The following is a 20,245-nucleotide window of genomic DNA, read 5'->3' as shown; positions in this document are numbered from 1 at the left end:
CACAAGCCAATGAACGATTTAAAAAGAAACGCAGAAAACGCAATTTAGCTGCAAAGTACAACTACACATTCAGTACAATTTATACAAATAACAGTTCTGGCAAAAGTTTACTGCATTTACTTTGTCAATAATCAGAGCATTGTATAGTTCACAGGTCAGTTGTTTCCCATAGAAAAGTTCCTAGATAATCTTGCTGCAGAGTGTAAAGACAAGGGGGTCACCCACTGACATCATCAGAAAAGACAAGTTTCCAATAAGTGTTTGTTTGGAATGCTCCTCTTAATTTGAAACAAGTACGAATGGCTTCTATCCAAAAGCAAGTTGCAACAGCAGCCAAGCATTGACAAAAAGGAGAAAAGTAATTATCAAAAAAACAGAGACCGTTTGAGTGTCTGAACCCATGACTGAACATCAAAAACATTGCTCACTTGAAGAATTTCCACTTCCCTTACTCCATACTGGTATCCTCACAGAGTTGTCTTCAGCCGCTTACGCCTCTCATGAGGAAGCACTTAGCTCTAATTGGTGCTTGTGTGAAAAAGGTGAGCTGATTGGACTACTGGGTGTGTGCAGGAGAGAAAGAGAGAGACACAGAGGGGATTAAAGCAATCATCCGGCAGTGTGACTGCTACAGTGAATCTAAGGAGGGTTAAGAGATTAGAAAACACTCTTCTGAAAGACACATTTACCTTTAAAATAAAATTAGAAAAAACATATCCTTTATTACTAGGTAATGTACAGCAATTTAACACATATCCTTTGTTTCCAGAAAACAGGAAACTTTCAAGAATAACAGAAAGAGCAGAACAAACAAATGGCATTGTAAAGAGCTTTTGTTCTTATTGCAAAATGCATGTGCAGATATTTTCTTTATACTATTATACTTGCTGTGAGCCACATAATAGCACTTAAGGTTGTCTTGTGTAGGCATTTTATCACAGGAAAGCAGCCTTAATTCTCCCGAACTGCCTTCAAAGTGCTTTCCTCTCGTTTTGTAAATGTAGGTGTGCGTTTCATAGGTAGGGCCCCCAGCCCAGATACATCTGACAGAGCAGTTTGTCGTCTGTAGCTTCCTGTATGAGGTAGTGGACATGTCCCTCTATAGACAGAGGTAGACCCAGCACTTTATTCCTGCTCTTTATCACTCCCAGCAGACGCTGCTCGATGTCACACACGTGTGTTTTAGCCTGGTAGAGAAGGAGAGAAAAAGGTAAGACAATACAGTAATACCAATATGAAAAATGTGACATTTTTGGAATACATTAGACTCGCATGCTGCTGTAAATGCATATAAACATTCTCAGAGGCAAATTTCCAAAGTATGCTCACACCTTTTCATTAACTATCTCTCCTGTCTCATTGGCCTGAGCTTTGGAAAATCCTTTGCCTTGTTTGCTCCACTCCACCAGCGGGTCATGAAGGAAGGTCTTGAGCACACTTAGAGGGAAAATTAAAAACAGAAATGTTGAATTTAGAAACCTAATTGAGAGTTACTGTGTAGATTTGTGACAGAAAAAACACATACACAGTATAATCATGTATTAATTACATAAGAAATCCAATAAATTCAATATGGTCTTAAACTTAAATTTAGTTTGTTAATTGATGCTTAGAAAATTTATTCTACTTAGTGTTTTTTCAAGAAGAGTCTTTTACTTTTGCACCCCATTATATGTGTATACTTAGATTATGAAACAGGATTATTTGATAATGATAAAGCATTTATGTTTGTGTACCTCATGAGCGGCTCTCTCTGGTCCTTCATTAGTCTCAGAGTGACCTCACAGGCCTGTCTGAAGAGACCTTCGGTGCCCATGGGTCCCATAGCGTGGACCATGTTTTGGGTCAGGCGGAAGGGAACAACCTCAGGCACATCAAATGTCTCCCCCTAGTGGAGATATAGAGAAGGAGCATGAGAGAAACACAGTGAAAAAGGAAATAACAGAAATAGTAATACATGACAACAACATATAAAATAATTTATTTTATTTTTTAATTAATTATTCAAAAAAATGTATAATATAAATCACTACAAAATATTTTAAGACAATTAGGGACAAAGACGAACCTTGTTAAAGAGGCAGTTGAAGTCGACGTGAACGCATTCCCCTGTGAAAGAGTCAAAGAGGATATTTTCTCCATGGCGATCTCCCAAACCCAGGATATAACCCACCATTGACATCACAGCGGTCGAGCGGCAGTACGCAGAGCGACTGCTGTACCTGCAAAACAAACACAATGAGTGGCCTTACATGTCATTTTCACATTTATAACCATCCAAAAATATTTTTAAATTCATAACGATAACTGCTTATTTAATTAGTGCGAACATACACAGATACAGAAAAAACATTATTCACATGGCTTGTAAAAAAGCGTCCCTTCTAAGTTTAATTGAGTTGTGGGGTGCGTTGTACCATGACGTGGGGTCAGGGAAGGTCCGGAGAAACCACTCGTGGAATACAGGGGGGTGTCGAGCACATAGCACTTCCTTGTGGATTCGTAGCTTCTCCTCAAAGGGAGCCGTCTTTGGTAGAATAAGTTTCCTGAGCTCTTTCCCCGACAAGTAGATACCTCTCTCCTTGTAGAGTTTGGTGAGGATGTGTCGAAGTCCAGCGGTGTTGTTGACCCATTCGATGATGCCACACTCCTCATTGAGGGGAATCACAGCGTAGGTACGGATATGTAGCTCCCTCCGCCTTGACTCAGCATCTTTACGTAGGCACTACACATAAACAAACACACACAGAAACCATGTAAACATAAATCCTGTCTCTTGACAGCGTAGTAACACAAATCCTGTAGACTCACAGATATGAATTTATTAGGTACAATCTGATGGCATCCATACAACAGAACTGTAGTAAATCTAATCTCTATATTAATGTTGAAGTGTTCAATTCTACAAAGCAAAGAAAAAAAAAAAAATCCCAATAAGCTGGAAAAATACAACGCAGGTCCAACCTGTGAAGAAATAAAACTGGTCAAATTTAAAACACTGAGGGCCTCTGTAGAAGAAAGGGGAAGTTTATTGATGGAAAATTAGAATGATTATGTAGAAATCAGCAGGGAAGCTTTCATTCTCTTTTAATTGTCAGAAGATGTGATTAATTTATTGTATTTGTGTGTATATTTCTTTTTGCTATTGTTGTACAGGCACAATGTGCATTCCTTTTAAATATGAATTTGTATGAATGTAAATATATGTCTGTATGTACTTATGCATACATTGATATATTAATAAATATAACTGAATAAACAATGAAAAAGATGTATCTCTTTTTAACATGAATACTATAAATATACAGTTTTTTGTTGTTGTTTACTTAATTTTGTTTAAAAAAGTAACTATAAAATATAAAGCTATAATAATTGGTGGTGTTGTACTGGACTGTATACCAGTAATGCAATCCTGTATAAGTGAAAATATTGTAAAGATATAAGTTATAAATAAATTGATAACTCTGTGTACATTATATCACTTAAGAGTCAAACATCACACACACCTTATTGATGAGGCAGTTGAACTCCATGAGTCGGCAGTCCTTCCTGAGGTCGTCTTTAGGTTTACACATCATGGTGTAGCTCCGCCCGTCTGAACCCTTCAGACTGATCTTCTTGGGCTTTTGTAGGGAGGCCAAGATCTCCACCTGCACATACAGTCCGCAGACCATGGTTATAAGGCACATACCATGTACAGATGATTTTGTGATTATAAAAATCAAATTTACTGAAAAATGTCTGTAACATTGTGAGAATAATCAACGGCCTCATGCCCTCTCGCTCTCTTACAGCATCTTCGAAGCCATCCAGGTAGGCCCAGTGTCCGGGGAAGGCGTCGTGCTGTGTGTTTGTCCCACCTGTCGAGGGAAGTGTGGGGATGAGCACTGACTGCAGGGGGATCAGAATCTGGCTGAAGGTGGGCTCCTCCACCAGACGTTTCAGCTGCTTGAAGTGAACGCTCATGCTGAGGGCGGTGCTGTTGCCATCCACCTGAAGGACACATTCACAAACATCTGGTGATACCTTTATATACTGTTTTTTATTTGATCCAATCCTATGTTGTCACTTTAAAATTGAGTACGAACAATGCAAAACCAAAAAATTAAGATAACCTTCATAAGGGTAAAATAACAAGAGTTTGTAGTTGTGATTTAATTTTAATTTCATGCAAAATATATCTGTGTCAGTGTTTGTATGTGTGTACCGGCTTGTTGCAGAGCTCCAACAACTTGTCTGTCAGTCTGTTGGCGTCTCCGATGAATTTCTCCAGAGATTGTTTGAGACTGATGGCCTTTTTCAGAATCTGATTACAGCGGTTCATTCGCGTGGGGTAGGAAGACTGAAAGAAAATAAATCCACATAATAATTTTCAGAAAAGCTATTTAGTTGTTTAGTAAGTTTATGCAGGTACTGAAATGTGTGGCCTTTTAATGATGACACAAAATATAATACTGGGCTTATAATGTTAATAAAAGGAACATCTGTTGGATGACATTTAAAGTTAAAAAAGGAAAGAGGCGCAGGCACATACACAAGAATTAAGTTAGTTCACGTAATTAGTAGATGGGGAAATATGTAGGCATTCAACTTCAAAAGTGCAGTACATAAGACTCTGATCATTATCATAACGCACCTTGGAGACAGCAGTCATTAGCCACATGGCCTGCTGGGGGTACGCCAGGAAGACTTTGGCCACGATGGTCATGAGGACATTGAAGACCTCGTCACTGGAGTGACACACCCTGGAAATGAGCTGGGAGAAAGCAGTCAGGAACTGGTATGGCGCCAAGTTGGCGCAGTTTTCGCTCACCGCCACGTTGATTTTAGCCAGTTCCTGTCGCATCTGCCTGTCTACTCGCCCAGCTGAGGTGGAGGAATAAGTTGGCAGAATTTCATTGTTAGCAGTCGATGAAAAGCTAAAAGTGAATATGCCTTGTGTCAATCTTCATTTTACACTTAGGTAATATTTAGCCACCCACCTTTCTCACATTCACACACTTTGGCTCCAAAATCCAGCCAGAGAGACAACATGCGAGGCATGGCCTGGTAGATGTACTGGTTTCCATACTGCAAAGCTCTGGAAGGGAAATAAAATGACTGATGAAGAAACTAACGAGTCTAAGGTGGAGTACAGTTGCAACAGCATTTGCTCAGCTTTGATCACAATAAATAAACAATAAATCTGTTCTTACTTTCCAAAGTATGTGACAATGTATCGAATGAGGTTCCCCTGTTTCTCCAGCTTGTTATCAGTCACCATTGGCATCACTTTGTCGTAGTATTTGGCCAGGTAGAAGTTTCCATCCTCCCACTCCGGCAGAAGGTGTGTCACATCCTAAAAATAAAAACACAACACACGCACTTTAAACACAGTAACTTCTTGGGCATCTGTGACGAGCAGCTGCAACATCACTGCTTTGTAGTCTGAAGATGAACATGAGTTATGGCCTGTAATATTTGCATTATTGCTGTTTCTTTCTGGACTGTCTAAATAAATTCCAAACTCAGCTCAGCTGTCCAGCTTGTTAATGTGATGGCAGCATTTACAAATTCACTGATCACTTCTAAAGCCTTTCACTTCCTGCTATTCCTGTGGTTCGTGCCTTCGACAAAACCCGTGGCGATTACTTTGTAAGCTTTCATGATGGCGTTGGACTCAAAGTTGGCGGTCTCCTCCATGAAGCGTCCCACCAGCAGCATGGCCTTGCCTTTGGTCTGCAGGCTGCGGGGGTCTGTGAGGGGCTGATCATCGGGAAAACACTGGGCAACACCCTTCTGCAGGACGATCAGGGCCTGGTGTACATCGCCCTGATGAGAGACCAGTATATTAGTGTTTTTTTCTGTGTTTGTGTCTGTGTACAGTACATGTAAAAAACTTATTTGACTTACAGAACATCTAAATTTGTTGACACTAATATGCATGTTAATACAAATGCAGGTGCACAGAAGGATCAGCCTTAAAAAACAGTTAAGATAGATGCAAAATGTGTTAGGTATAAGTTGTATTACTATTATTTATATAATAAAGTACTACTAATCATAGTAGACAAAACAACAAACTTAAAGTGAATATACTGTATTTTATGCATGAAAATCTGGTCCCTACTCTATATTCATTGTAGACTGATTGTACCTTGGACCAAAGCCACTTGGCCTTCTCTGTAACCAGCTCGGCCAGATGTGTGTTCTCTGCGTTAAGTAGAGCGTTGAAAGCAGTCTGGTGGTGTCCTGCCTTTCTGGCCACTCGGGCACTTTGTAGCCAGCACTCCCCTACCAGCTCCTGACACACAGACCTGCAGAGCAAACACAAGGACGGATCTGCCATGTGGTCTGGACTTGGTTAATTGACACTGATTTTGTTCAGATGTAGGAGCTTTGACAGCGTTTATTCAGTAGTAAAGAAAGAAAAAAGACACGGAGAAGAGGAGCCTGATATGATGCACATAGGGTAGATGATTGTTTTTTTTCTCTGACTTCTTGCTAGGTGTGCACATAAGTTATCTAAAAATAAAAAAGGGTAATATATATCCAAGAAATAAATACTGACAAGCTCAAGACAAGATCCCTTAGGCTACATCAAGAAAAAAAAAAGGGAGAGCTGGACATTCTTTAAGAGATGATGTGACAATGTGATTTAAGTGATAATGTGTATCTGTGTGCCTGCAGATGCTGCTTCGTCCTTACTGTGATCCCAGACTGAACAGGGCACGACGGAGAGCCAGGACGGGCTCCTTTGCCCTGAAGGAGTTCTGGGTCATCTCCAGTCGATCTGACCAATGGGGAGGCAGCTGGCTGAGACTGCGGGCAGAGTGTTCCCTCCGTTTCTGCAGCACAGTGAAAGTGTGCTCCAACTCGCTTAGCATGTGGAGCCTAAACACACAAGACACAGAATTAACTACAACAAGACGAAAGACAAAATATAATTGATTCTAGAAATACACCGACTCGCACAGACCTGACAATATACTCGTATCCCCTCTGGTAGGTTCCGCACTCGTAGCTGGCTGCAGACAGAGGGACCACCTGTTCCTTCCTCACGAGCTTCAGCTTCTCATAGAAAGTCTCAGCATCCTGCTTCTTAGCTGACAACAGCAGCTGGCCGAGCCGCACACCCCAGGTGCTGGACTGACGGTCTGGAGACACAATGGTAGTGTAATTACAGGGCTGGAGTTTTCTTGTTTTGAGTAGAAAATGTCAACAATAATAATTAGAAATGCTCATCACAAGCTACCAAAGCTAAAGCGACATCTTCACATTGCTTTTTCCGCTTACCCGAACTTAAGTAATCCTCCAGCAGGTCCCATTTTCCGAGCTTCCAGGCTGCCTCCACTCTGTAAGTGTTAAGCTCCGACTTCCACTGGTGCCTAAATGTGCACACAACGTTCTTAATTACTAATTAATTAATTAATCTATATATTATTTAAGTAGTTAAGTAGTTAGTTAAGAAACCATCAGTAGAGTTTAACATGAACATCATGATGAACAATTGATTTAAAGTGGGTTTAACTTTCCTTAAACATTACTGCTAGTGAGGAATCTGGGCCATGATTGACAAACATTGATGTGTCTGTGTGTTTCTCTCACTTGTTCGCCAGTACTCCATTAACCTGAGTGATGACAGTGGAGAGCTGTCCCAGGCCGAGCATAGAGGTCATGACCCCGTGATAGTGACCAATCTATAAACAAAGGGACATGAAAATGATCAAATAGGGAGAGAATTCAAGAAAGATGTATTGCTTAATATAAACAATAATACAAAAACAGACAAAAATGGTGATCTGTGTGTGTGTGTGTGTGTACCTGGTCTGACTCCAGTTGTATAGCACGGTCATAGCAGGCGGTGGCGTCTCGGAGCAGTCCAATGCTCTCATGCTCCAGTATCTGTTCCCGTAGCGACGGCTCCTCCCTCCTCAGGGCATTCACCCCTCTCACTCCATCAGGCTCATGCATTGCAGCATACAGTGTCTGCAGCAGCCAATAGTAAAACACACGTCATACATTCAGATGACTCATGTTGTAAACTATCAAAATGTATCAGCAAGGATTTATAAAAGTGACATTTTCAGTTCTCTACACTGTCACTGACCTGCAGGAAGGTGAGATGGTCCTGGATGTTCTCTTTATTTTCTAGTATGTAAGCTTCAAAGTGCATGAGGGCGCGAGTGTATGCTTTGGATCGTAGAGAAGCCTTGGCCAGAACGTCCTGTGGAATACCCTTCAGGAAGGCCACCACTCGCTGATAATCCCCACTCTCTGGGATGACACATTTTAGTTTTGCATTAAAGCATTATTAAAAGATGGAGGTTAGTGAAGAACAACGGGAAATTCACTTACATACGGTTCATCGAAACTGATGTGTAGGTATTGAACTAATTACAGCTTACAAAGTAACTAATCAATTTTCATGTAAATAACTGTTCTGTTGTCAAGTTTCTGTCAAAATCAATCATGCAAATACAGATCTACAAACACAAGGGGTTTCAGTAAATGAATGATCATTTACACCGAATGTGTTTCAACGCAGCAGAGAAAACCTCAGAGACTTAAGATTAGTGTGCTGGGTGATCGTGTCTCTTACCGTTGTGTTTGTTTGGTTTGGAGTAGAGGATGTGGCGGCTCCACTGTGTGAGGTGAGACAACATGCTGAACACAGTCTGAATGCTGAGCTGCGATAGGCTGGAGGCTGTCTCCTGGACGCGCATCCCTCCTCGCCCATCACCATCTTTCAGTACGGCCAGCATCTCCTCCGTTACCTGGAGGGAGGAGTGTTGTTACTTCAACTTCTTCTTATCTTATCTTCTTGTGCACGTGTGTGAGCGTACAGACGTGTCCTCACCTCCTGTTGCTCTGCAGGTGTGCAGCCCAGCAGCATGTACAGCAGAATATGAGGCAGCAGGTAGATAGTGACCTTGTAGTCGTGTTTGATGATGAAACTGCAGCAGGTGAACACCTTACTGGCCAGCTCATGTCTCACCTGGAAAGAAAACCCAACAAAAACCAACTCCTAAAACGTCTGACTTCAAGCACGAGTCAGTGTCACTGTAGAGATGAAAGTTCTGCTAAATTCAAAGAGAGCTCAGCTAACCTTGCTGATGAGGTAGCCGGCCCAGGTGGCTGACCAATCAGAGAACCTGCTGCCTCTGTTACTCAAGTACACTGGTTTCTTCAGTTTAGACCAGTTCACCTCCTTCTGGCTGCTCTTATATCTGCAGTGAGAGAGGAAAAAGGGGAAGAGGGGGAGTAAGGAAGCAGCAAGTAAAGAAGAGGACGTAATAATGAATGCATTGTAATTAAAGTAGGATCGAGAGTAAAAGAAGAAGAAAAAAAGGTAAGAGAGGAGGAAGGAGGGAGGAGAGAAGAGAGGAGATAAAGGATGAAGAAGAAAAATATGTTTCACATGAGGGATTTGAATTACTTGAAGAGAAAGGGTCCGTGAGTATGTTCTGTGAATGTGCGCGTGTCTAAACTTGAATACCTGCTGTTGAGGTGAGGTTCCAGTATTTCCTGGATCTGCTCTGGGAATCTCCTCCACAGACGCCGACCCGGAGAGTCGGTCCGTCCCTCACGACACTCAAAGATGGACAGCAGCTCCTAAAGTGCCCATGAAAGCATCAACATGAACACAGATAACAGACAAAAGACAGAAGTCCCCCCAAAAAAAAGATACGTAAAGGCACACACACAATTTAAAGATGATGGTTTTGTTAAGTGAGTGTGTGTCTGTGTACCTGAATTGCATACGCAGCTGAGTCCTGTGCTCTCACATTATCAGCATAAGCCAGGAAGGTTCTGGTGAGTTCGTTCAGCAGGTCGTGGGCAAAGTTGGGATCATCAACCCCACTCTGTAATGGAGGAAAATGAACATTATCCTTTGGTTCCCTATAGACCTTCAAATAATCTCTCTCGTTTGTATATTTAAGGCATAATGAAGAGTGAGCTCACCTTAGCTCAGCTCACATCAGTATGTGTATGAGATGAAATGGCAGCTATGCTCAAAATGAACATATTAAAGCTCCAGTTTTGAGGGTTTTATACTTTGTACTTGATTAACACAGGATTGAGATTTTTGCTTGTTGAGAGGAGCTGCGTCTCGATCCCACAGACATCCAGCAGCTGAGTTAATTGACTAAACAAAACTGAAGCGTAAACCAGAGACATAAAACACATTCATGGATTTGTTTGGCTCTGGTTACGTACGAAATATTGCAAAATTCACCAAAATCCATCTATATTCCAGTGACAGTGAATGTGTATTGTATCATATGCACATTGTGCTATTAGCTGCACTTTGTTCCTACACAGTGTTGGTGTAGCCGAGCTTACCACAAATGTGTTGCGGTCACCATGGGTGTGTGTGTGTGACAAGTCCAGACGTCCCGGGTCCACGGCCCCCAGCTCCCCCAGACACTCCCCACAGAGGAGCCTGGCCTCTGGGGACGAGTCCTGGCAGCCATTTAGCAGCACCGACACCAAGTTTGAGATGACTGGCTCCACAGCCTCACTTGCACAAACCTGCCGCAGCAGCCACTCCTGCAGTCCACGACACACACAGAAATACATTTATTGTTAAGTAAAGAACATTTTAGTTCATTTCAGATTTGCAGGACCAGGAGGGGGAGGCACCGAAGACAACGGGATGAGCTGTTACCTCGTCTAACAATGTGTGTCTGTGAGTTTGTGTACCTGGTTGCTGTGCATCATATCCCTGAGGCTGGTGAGTGCATGAATCCTGACGTCAACATTTTCATGCTGAACGGCTCTCATAGAGAGCTGCAGTGCTGCGGCCAGGTCACTGCTGCTGGCTGTGAGCTGGGGCGGAATCAGACATGGCATATCACTATTTGTTGTATATTTTCAACTTTAACGCCAACGTTTTCTGCCATCTACCATCCTTCATTGTACTCTTTCTGCCCATACTGACCTTCTTGTAATCCTGCAGAACAGTGTGGATGTCCTTTAACTCAGGGTGATCCGGTAGAAAGTAAATCTCATGGAGGTAGTCGTTGACTTCTTCCCTGTGATAGATCGACTGCATTAAATCACTGCTGTCAGGTAAAAGCAAGGAATCTGCTACATCTACAGTGTGTAGTGAGATGACATGAAAGCCTTTGCACATTTTTGGATTAACTCAATTATTTTGATGTTATAAACATTTTAAGGGAATAGTCTGCAGTGTTGCGAAGCACAACTCACTGTCTAATTTTTGGACGTACCTCAAAGCTGTGCGTGTGTTTCGTATACTGATTAAATGGTGATCAACCATGTTTCAAGAAAGTAGGAAAACATGGTCGTGTTACCTTTTGTCCAGTATGAGGAAGCGGATAATAGCAGCAGTTTCTTTGGGCTGCAGAGGGATCAGGGGGAGGAGAGCAACGATAACATGACTCAGTAGAGGACCCAGGTGTGCAGGCTCCACACTCCTCACAAAACAATCCCACGTCCTGTCCACACAGGGATGACACAAAGATAAATGATTTGTTTAAACCTTTGGTGTAATAAAGAAGAGAAAGAACATTTATATGTAGACGTGGTCAGGTTGGTAAGGATCTGGAGGGATGGTTTTTAAAACATTTTAAATAATTTTGAAAAAAGTTAATGTGTCACTTTTGACAACTACAGAAGCCAAATGCTACTTATGTACACTTTCATTGTGACCTCAAATTGTGTATGTGTACTGACTGGCAGCAGAGCAGAGGGAAGTCCTCTCTGTATCGCAGGCTGGTGCGCAGCGTTGTCATCATCTTCACTCTGACAGAGCTGATGTGTTTGGAGCCCATGAGTCGCATTAGAGCCATCACACTTGTCAAGGCCTGTACAGAAAAGAGAGGAAAGGCGAGGACTGTTTTTGAACTGTGCGAACCAAGCAGAGTTATAGCGGAGAAACAACATCTGCCCACTCAGATAGAAAACCCCTGATGTGAAAAAGATTTGGGTTATTCTCGCTGATAACTAAACAATATTGACCTCTACCCATGCCTCATTGAACTTAATCGTGATACATTGTCAAATCTGCAGTTATCAAATTAGTTCTGAGTGGTGAATCTCTCACCAGCTTTTTGCGGTCCTTCTCTCCTGCACTGGAGCTGAGCAGCTGCATGTTGAAAAAGGCGAGAATTCCCAGCAGCTTCGGCTGAAGGTAATCTGCCTGCCACACAATGACCAAAGCAAAGGAAAGCGAGAAAAATTACAGATATATGTTAAAAAATTGAGAATGTTGATTTATTGATAATTAAGTTTGTAAAAAAAAAAAGAAAAACATAAAAAATAACTGTTCTCAGTTGCTTGCATGTGACTACAACCAACAACTGGTTTCTTTATCAATTTATCTACAGATTTATATAAAAACACCATGTGCATGTTTAAATTAGTCCAGATATGATTTTTTGTTTATCAAATTATATAAATATAATATTAATATGAAGTTTATATAAATATATAATAATAGATAAATAAAAAATGCCAACCTATCTGTTAAGCCAAAGCACAACATAAGGCTGTCACACCGTATTTGACACCTACCATGCGTTCTGGTGTAGTGATGTCCCGGGGACCCCGGTATGGGTCATCATTGGATGCAAAGGAGGCCAGGATTGCCAGACCATTGAATACCTGCAGTACATAGAAGTGTAAAAAATATATGTGAACAATAACTAGTTTTAAAGCACACTGGTTGCACTCTGTGTGCAACAACAATATATACTGAAAAAGGATTCATTTGTAGGGGAACCTGTGTGTGTGTGTGTGTGTGTGTGTGTGTGTGTGTGTGTGTGTGTGTGTGTGTGTGTGCGCCGACCTGCTGGTAGTGCTCTCCAAGGCGCAGCAGCAGCTCGTTGTGGAGACCCTGGAAGTCTTGCCTTAACAGAGAGCCCAGTTCAATCTCTGTCTCACTCTGGAGGAACATTAGGAAAGCAAACATAAATCAGTCTGGTAATTGAATTATTTACTATGGGGACCACTGCTTTATTTATTCACCCTGTCAGAGAAAGCCTTGCAACACAGCTGGGGCTAACACCACCAAAGTGTTACTATATGTGATTAACACCCTTGGATCTTTATTTTGGCTTGTGGTAAAGCACAGTGCTTGGAGATGCTGGTGTTATGAAATGTTTATACTCTGTTCTGTGACAATGACAGTAACGTCTAAATTCATTATTAAACACTACAGCCACAAGGTGAAAAATTGCAAGACTCACAATGCAAGACTAATTAGTCTGTTGTCTTTACTGTGTAAATAATTACAGATTACAGCTAGGTAGGGTTATATTATTAATACCTGTAGGTAGTGGAAGGCCCTCTCCAGCTCCTCCTTGGTGCATGAACAGACCAGATGGCTGAAGATGTATTTGAAGTTGTTGATCAGGATCTCTCTCCTGTTTGCTTTAAGCTCATTGGCCAATGTACGGATGAGGGAGGAGCCTGTAGAGCTCGCCTTTGCTGCCAGGTAGGGCAGCAGCACCTGGAGGGTCCTCTACATATAAAAGCAAGCATAAAAGCAGACATGCTCAGGAGAACATTCAGAATCAGATGAGAATGGTTGCATTCGTGACTGTACATACAGTGAGGAAGCGGTGGAGGTCGGGGAAGTCAAAAGCGTGTGCGATCTGAGCCAGGATGTCCAGGGCCAGCTCTCTCTGATTGGCTGACTCGCTGCCCTGGTCAGGTGTGCTCCGCAGGGCTGAGGCATGACGCGAGTGCAGCGACTCCACGAGGAACTACAAAAAAAGAAAAAGAAAGAGACAATTAATGGCACAATGTCTGTTATAGTTTTTTTTTTTTGCATTTTCACCTTTATTGAACAGTTACAACAAAAACACTGACTTTCCAACAGCAAATTCTGCCCTGGATTTAATCAGATTTTATACCTGGCAAATAGGGTTCTTGTACTGACTGAAGAGGGTTTGCAGTTTAAGGCCTTTGGCGGTGGCCAGAGCTCTGATCTGAGTGTAAGCTGCGACAGACACAGAGGATGACTTGGACAGCAGACAGTGGAGCAGACGCAGCAGAGAGAACGACACCAAACTTCCCTGAGATGCCCTGACAGAAGAGGAGAGGGAAAAAATAAATGAAAGTTTCACCACAACAGTCATCTACAAAGCACTTTTCAAAACAGTGGTACTTTAGGAAGAGTAACAAATATCACCTAACTAGAGTGACAGTCACAGTAAAATATTAGATACCTGCCAATCTCTCCGGTGGTCAGGATGAGAGTGTTGCGCAGGTCGTCATCTCTGTTGAGTTTAGCGTTGTTGAATGCCTCCTTAAGTCGTGCAACCAGGAGCTGGGATAGTGAGAAGAAACACACACAATCGATCTCACTGTTATTCTCAAAAAAAAAAGAAAAAAGTATTTATTCTAGTCATAAGTCAAAGTCAAGGATGCATACCTACCAAAAATAATCATTATAATATATTTATAGTGAAAATCTTACCACTATAATTACTCACATCACTCAGGGAGCCCTGCTCTGAGTTTTTGTTGGTCTCCGTTAGCAGGAAACGAACTGATTGGCCGAAACAGATTCTGACCACTGGATCTGAGTCCTCCATTAGGCCAAGCAGAGCACAGAGAACTGCCCTGGATTCGCTGTCGCCACCAATCAGATTCACATGTTGGCAGAGGTGAGGCAGAGCTTCTAAGAAAGCTGGAACAGTGAAATACATAAAACAGATAATTGCTTTCTTAGAAAAGCTGTATGAAACAATAATTTAACAATAAAGAAATTTGCAGCAATGAACTGTCCAGTATACTGAAGTACACGTACTTTTCTGCTGACTGGATATTATATCAGCTCATTATGGAAGAAAACATAAAATGGGAAAACCTGAAATACCTTGTTTGACACTGCTAGGAGCTTGCTGTCTGAGCAATGGCAGAAAAGGTCTGACAAAAGTTGCCCTGAGGGATGGAAGAGCATTTCCAGCATGCTCTGTTGCAAGGCTGAGGCGGAGGCTGAGGATTCTGGGAAGACAGGGGGACTCTGCTTGAGCGTCACTGAGCAGGGAGACCCCTGATTGGATACAGCTCAGCTGACCGATGGACCTGGCAAGCTCCTTCTTTACCTGCTCCGAACTGTCCTCCAGCGTGGAACTGTAAATGTCCAGTTTACACAGTGTAATAAGTCACACTGCAAAATAAATCCAACAATGACAGCAAAGTGCGGGAGTTTACGTACAGCAGAGTACTGCTGATGAGGCTGTGATGTGTGTTTCCCAGGTGGTGAAGAAGAACAGGGAAGGCCCTGACTGCCGCCGCTCTCACCACCTCATCTGGACTCTGTAGCGCCTTAGAAAACACACACACGCGCCACGTCTCACACACACCACGACGCAGGATGGCCAGCAGCGACACACAGTCGACCTGGACCTCAGGTGCTGGAAAGACACGCAAGTTCAACGTCAAGTTATCACAATGATATCATGATCTGGTGACGTCGTTTAAAATTATGATTCCTTGAGTGATTGTTCAACTGATTTGAGCCAAAACTAAAAATATTTACATCCTGATTTCACAAAACCGACGCAGACAGCCACTACAGGCGACAACAAATTCATTTAAAATTTTACTTGTGAGTTGCGATGCGGCAGAGATACTCACAGTAACAGAAGTTTAGTCTCTGAGCCAAGGTAGAAAGCCAGGAGGGGAATCCTGAACTCTTATAGGCTGAGACAGACTTGTTCTCACATACCCAGGGAAGAGATAACAGAGCACACACATGCCGCTGGAGCCCGTCCTCACTCTGGCTGCTCACTATAGTCACACATACATAGGAGGGGGATGGGGGGGTGGTGGAGAAAATGAATTAATTTTTTTGTTTGCAAATGCAAAATAATAGTGACAATATGCTTTTATTATGACATAAAAATCCACCACAGCTGCAAATTTAATGTGTGTTTTGCATGTGTGTCTATCCTTACTTGTCAGGTACAAGATAGAGTCAAGGACCCCGACAGTCGTCTGGAGAGCAGACTGAAAGTAGTTCTGGTTTGAGACAGGTTGAGAGCCTCCTTCTAACACTGACTGACAGCTCTTCAGAGCCCTGCCCAGAGTCTCTGAAGGCACCCAGAGGGGAGGAGAAACACTGTTGCCAAAGAGACAGAGAAAGAAAGAGTGACATTATCAGAATATGTAACAAAGCTCTGTGAAAGGCGTGTCACAAAACTGCTGCATGCCAGCAAAATAAGTCATTCTTATAGTCGGGTGATTAATAAAATAACAGAAAGTTGGCATTTCCGCGTGAGAAAGGAAAAGACAAAAGATAGAGAAACAGCACTCGAGTGGCAGCATGTGTATATTTTGGTGTGTTACCTGGTGGGAGAGGAGCAGAGGGCTGCCAGGTGGAAGGTGAGGGCCAGACCCTCCAGAGCAGAGAGAGTCTGTGTGGTTTCAGGTTCGACAGAGTCCGAGTTCAAAAGCGCCAGCAGCTCCTCCAGCCGACTGTTCACCACAGCCCACACCTCGCTCCGAACACGCATGTCCAACTCACTAAGGAAGTTTTACAGGAAATCTGGTATATTATATATTTTGAAACTAGTGACAAATCAAAAAAAAAACTCCCTTTTATGTTTCCTTACATTTTCACTAAAGCAAATGTAAAATTTTAGACTTCCAAATTAAGCAACAGACCCGTACACCCCCCACTCCGTTATATTTCATTGCATGATATGATACAATGCACTATGGTGTCTTTTGCAACACTAAGCCTGACCACTGGACTACTTCTGTAACAGAACACAGTTGTGAAGGTTAATGAACTCACGCTGATGATGTTTTTGTTGTCTTGCTGACAGAACCAGCAGATTTGCAGGATTTCTTGGCAGCAGTCTCTCCATCTTCTGCTTCCTTCATCACCGTAGTAGTCTCAGCCTTCAGTGCGGCTTGAAGAAACCCCTCAGCACACTGCAAAACACATGCAACACAGTCAGTGTGAAGACGGCAAGAATAAAGAGCTGTGACAAATACCGCAAGAACAAGAGAGAGATTTTACAAATAAAACACAAAGAAATAAAATCATACTTCAGCTTGATTTTCTGTTCCAACGGTGCGTGCTAGTGTCCTGCAGACCGCTGTGACGCGCTGTCTCCTTAACATCGTAGCAGTCTCATAAACTGGGGCAACAGATAGTAAGAAGCTGAACAGCAAGCACAGTGATTCAGTAACTTCTGTCCCCAACTTGACACCTGCTCCTCCAAGAGTACAAACGCACTCAAACATCTGCGAGAGATAGATGGGCTCAAAGTGTGTGTCAGAGGCACCGGATGACTGAAACACACAGCGAGTCAGGTGCAGCAGCTCCCCTTCATAGGGCTGTGTCTCATCTAAGCATGTGTTTGCTGTGCATGTATAGGAGTGTGTTTCCAGCAACTGAAGGTAGGCTGTGAAGAACTCATGGCCTTGCATCACAGGAAATCCTCCCAGCTCCACCAGTCGCCTCAACATCACCATGGAGATCTTCCTCAGCTTGATGTTGCCGTTGGCGAGGACGGAGCAAGCCGTCTCCCAGGCCACACTGAGATCATGACGGGAAAGCACTCCCCTCAGGGCGTCAGTTACGACACCTATCGCCACGGCGGTGAGCGACTCCAGCGCAGCAGGTGAGGAGAGCACAAGAGGAGAGGGAGTGAGGTACGAGGAGACACAACCACGGGACAAACTGAAGCACTCGAGTGTCACAGGCCACCGGTTCTGCGTGTCCAGAGTGTGTCCTCGTCCTGCGAGTGTGGCAATGTGGGCGTACAAGATGTTGCTGAGGTCCTGGGCCAGAAATATGAGTTCCTGAGTGAGGTGGCTGGAGATGAACGGCGCCCTGACTCTCAGGGTGTGAAGTAAAGAGCACAACACAGCATAGACACGTCTGTGGATGATGTCACAGTCTGGAGCTGCTGCCACACGAAGCAAACGCACCGCCACCCACTTACTGAAGTCTGAATGAAAGGAGGGGAGGGATGAGGAGACATTAGAGGGGAAAGCAAAGAGGGAAACACGAAATAACCACAGTTATTACGGATTCAGGACTTTTTTTTTTTTTTTTTTAAATCTCAGAAATCTTTAGGAGAATGTCCTACTTGTACAGCTCTGTGTGGTGTCTGGATACTCCGCAGGCTGGCAGGCAGGATTGGCAAACATCAGAGATGAGGATTTTACTATGTGTTGCACAAAGTCCAAGAGCATCACGCAAGCTGGCTCCGAACTGGACTTCTTACTCAGCCCCAGAGCGACTGGAAGAACACAGACAATCTGGAGATCAGGAACTTCAATACACAATCCACAATCTCTCTTTAATTAATCTGCTCAAGGTCTGACACGTGCAACCTGTGGCAAGAAGTCCGACAAACGCTGCCTCACTTGTGTGAGTGTTATAAGCCAAAACAGGTAGGAACTACTTCATTAACCTCTTCAACTGCACAGGGCCTCTCTAAGGTCACTCAAATGACAGAACACGATCTTAAATGTTAGACAACGGATTTGGAAAACGCAAGACAGAAGTACAAAGTGAAAAGCCAGATAGGTGCCGATACGGCTGGTTGATTGTTGAATTTCTGATGGTTTATTGCAAAATATGGAGGCCTAAATGAAACTTCAGGAAGAGCCCAAGCCAAACAGCCCTGGTAAGTAGTTGCTATGATACAAAACAACAATTAAAACAAAAATAATTTAATGAATGTAATAGTATTTGGCTGACATGTCAAGTCTTGAGTGCACCAGTCACCGAGATTAATGAGGACATTAAAAACTAAATTTGAAAAGGGGAACAGAAGTCACAGCTGGTTATAGTCTCAAATAAATGAAACATAATATCACAAGGAAAATTAATTAACAGCATCCATCAAAAACTGAACACTACAGCCTTTATAGGTTTAATAAGCTGTGATTTAAGACTGTACTGTGCTGTCAGGTGTTTCTGTTTGTATGTGCTTGATACTCCTGACTTACCGACATCCACATCCGTCAGTATCCTGTCAATGAACTGACAGAGGATCTGTCGAGGTTTCTGCACCGCCTGTTCATACTCAGCCGCGCTGGCACTGCAAATACCAACATGGTGTAACGTTATTTATTTAAAAAACAAACAAAAAAAAAAAAACATGGTACAGCATTTACCTTTCATTAATTTCAGCGAGTGTTTTATAGATAAGACAAAACTTTGTTCAACCTAAAGCTGAAAGTCTGTTAGTTGTTGTTAACTTAGCTTAGCCGCTTACTCACCTAGCTAGCTCCTGAAGAGCCGGTATCATCGCGGACATCTCCAGTCCTTCCATTTTTACAGCAGCTTGGTGTGTCGCTATTTTTAACAACTTCGTCGAGAAATTATATCATGGATTTGTCATGTAATTCTCACCAGGACGCTGCTACATGTCCTGTGCATTATAGCCAGTCTTTCGAAAACTTTCGCTCCAAAATGACGTTTATGTTTTGATACGGAAGCCACCGAGAGTCAATATACCTACAAGATCACTCGAACGGCAAATTGCGCCCCCCTTTTTTTCATACCACAGTAAAATATTTAATTTCTTATGAAAATTTATGGAGGTAAATTGCAATATTATTTGTGTTAATAATTTGACAATCAGTGAGAAGATGTGTAATCTGTAAATATTACAGTGGGCCATGCGCCCAGCCAGCAAGTGGCAAACTCAGTCTTGAAATAGTAGTTTGGAGTAATAATATTATAGTTACAATTATCATTGTCATTAACATTAAAACACACACATCCACACACCCACACAGCTAATTTGGATACACCAGGTCTTAAGGAATTGTTGAGTGAATGAATTTCCTTGTTTGGAAGATCTCTTTCATGAATTCATAGGACATGATGATTAAAAGATCTGTGACTGAAACACCACTCTAATTTAGCCACAAATAACTTCATGTTATTGCCGTCATGCCCCTGTGTTTCGTGTATTTTTATATACTTTTGCTCTGTGAGTGGTTTTAATGGAAAATTTGAAAAACATAAAATAAAGTTAAATACAATACGTTGTTTAATGTATTATGTTTTTATGCATTTACTCAAAGGAACAGCACCTGTTAAATTAATCTTATTCATTAATCATGACAATGAATCATTACGTTTTGTTTTTTTATTTTTACCTTACTATCTTGTTTTGTAGCCAACACTGGCAGGTAAGGTGACTGTCATTGTTTCATCTCACATCAGTATTTAATTTGTGATAGCCAGAATTAGCAGCTAATGTTACACTCATCATTTAATTTAATGTGTGAAAGTCAAACATAGCAGCTA

The 20,245-nt window shown here is 42.3% G+C and overlaps 1 protein-coding gene across 1 annotated transcript; it reads right to left on the bottom strand.

Moving 5' to 3' along the window:
* Nucleotides 1-150: 150 nt before the first annotated feature.
* atr (ATR serine/threonine kinase) lies at nucleotides 151-19,404 on the bottom strand. Its single transcript, XM_056394402.1, has 47 exons — nucleotides 19,207-19,404; nucleotides 18,934-19,025; nucleotides 18,066-18,218; nucleotides 17,017-17,924; nucleotides 16,760-16,899; nucleotides 16,309-16,485; nucleotides 15,918-16,081; nucleotides 15,598-15,750; nucleotides 15,176-15,374; nucleotides 14,834-15,090; nucleotides 14,448-14,644; nucleotides 14,181-14,281; nucleotides 13,866-14,037; nucleotides 13,560-13,715; nucleotides 13,277-13,471; nucleotides 12,797-12,892; nucleotides 12,523-12,612; nucleotides 12,053-12,148; nucleotides 11,683-11,813; nucleotides 11,301-11,444; nucleotides 10,925-11,018; nucleotides 10,687-10,812; nucleotides 10,327-10,533; nucleotides 9,732-9,845; nucleotides 9,479-9,594; nucleotides 9,089-9,209; nucleotides 8,840-8,977; nucleotides 8,582-8,756; nucleotides 8,090-8,256; nucleotides 7,804-7,968; nucleotides 7,588-7,679; nucleotides 7,276-7,367; nucleotides 6,959-7,136; nucleotides 6,688-6,873; nucleotides 6,137-6,296; nucleotides 5,632-5,811; nucleotides 5,196-5,338; nucleotides 4,983-5,080; nucleotides 4,637-4,866; nucleotides 4,208-4,342; nucleotides 3,793-3,993; nucleotides 3,507-3,650; nucleotides 2,418-2,725; nucleotides 2,069-2,222; nucleotides 1,737-1,888; nucleotides 1,332-1,437; nucleotides 151-1,187 (listed from the first exon to the last, which is right to left on the bottom strand). Exons 1-47 carry the CDS (start codon nucleotides 19,257-19,259, stop codon nucleotides 1,014-1,016), a joined length of 7,830 nt encoding a protein of 2,609 aa, XP_056250377.1. The 5' UTR covers nucleotides 19,260-19,404; the 3' UTR covers nucleotides 151-1,013.
* Between the last annotated feature and the right edge of the window lie 841 nt (nucleotides 19,405-20,245).

The sequence above is a fragment of the Seriola aureovittata genome, chromosome 13 (genome assembly GCF_021018895.1).
Source record: "Seriola aureovittata isolate HTS-2021-v1 ecotype China chromosome 13, ASM2101889v1, whole genome shotgun sequence".
Classification (NCBI taxonomy): domain Eukaryota; kingdom Metazoa; phylum Chordata; class Actinopteri; order Carangiformes; family Carangidae; genus Seriola; species Seriola aureovittata.
This window is presented reverse-complemented; position numbering and strand designations above follow the sequence as displayed.

Coding starts and splice junctions, on each gene's coding strand:
- atr (XM_056394402.1), bottom strand. CDS start 19,259: ATGGAAGGACTGGAGATGTCCGCGATGATACCGGCTCTTCAGGAGCTA. Junction 10,813..10,924: donor TTCTGCAGGATTACAAGAAG/GTCAGTATGGGC, acceptor ATTCCGCCCCAG/CTCACAGCCAGCAGCAGTGA. Junction 8,757..8,839: donor CACCTGCAGAGCAACAGGAG/GTGAGGACACGT, acceptor TCCTCCCTCCAG/GTAACGGAGGAGATGCTGGC.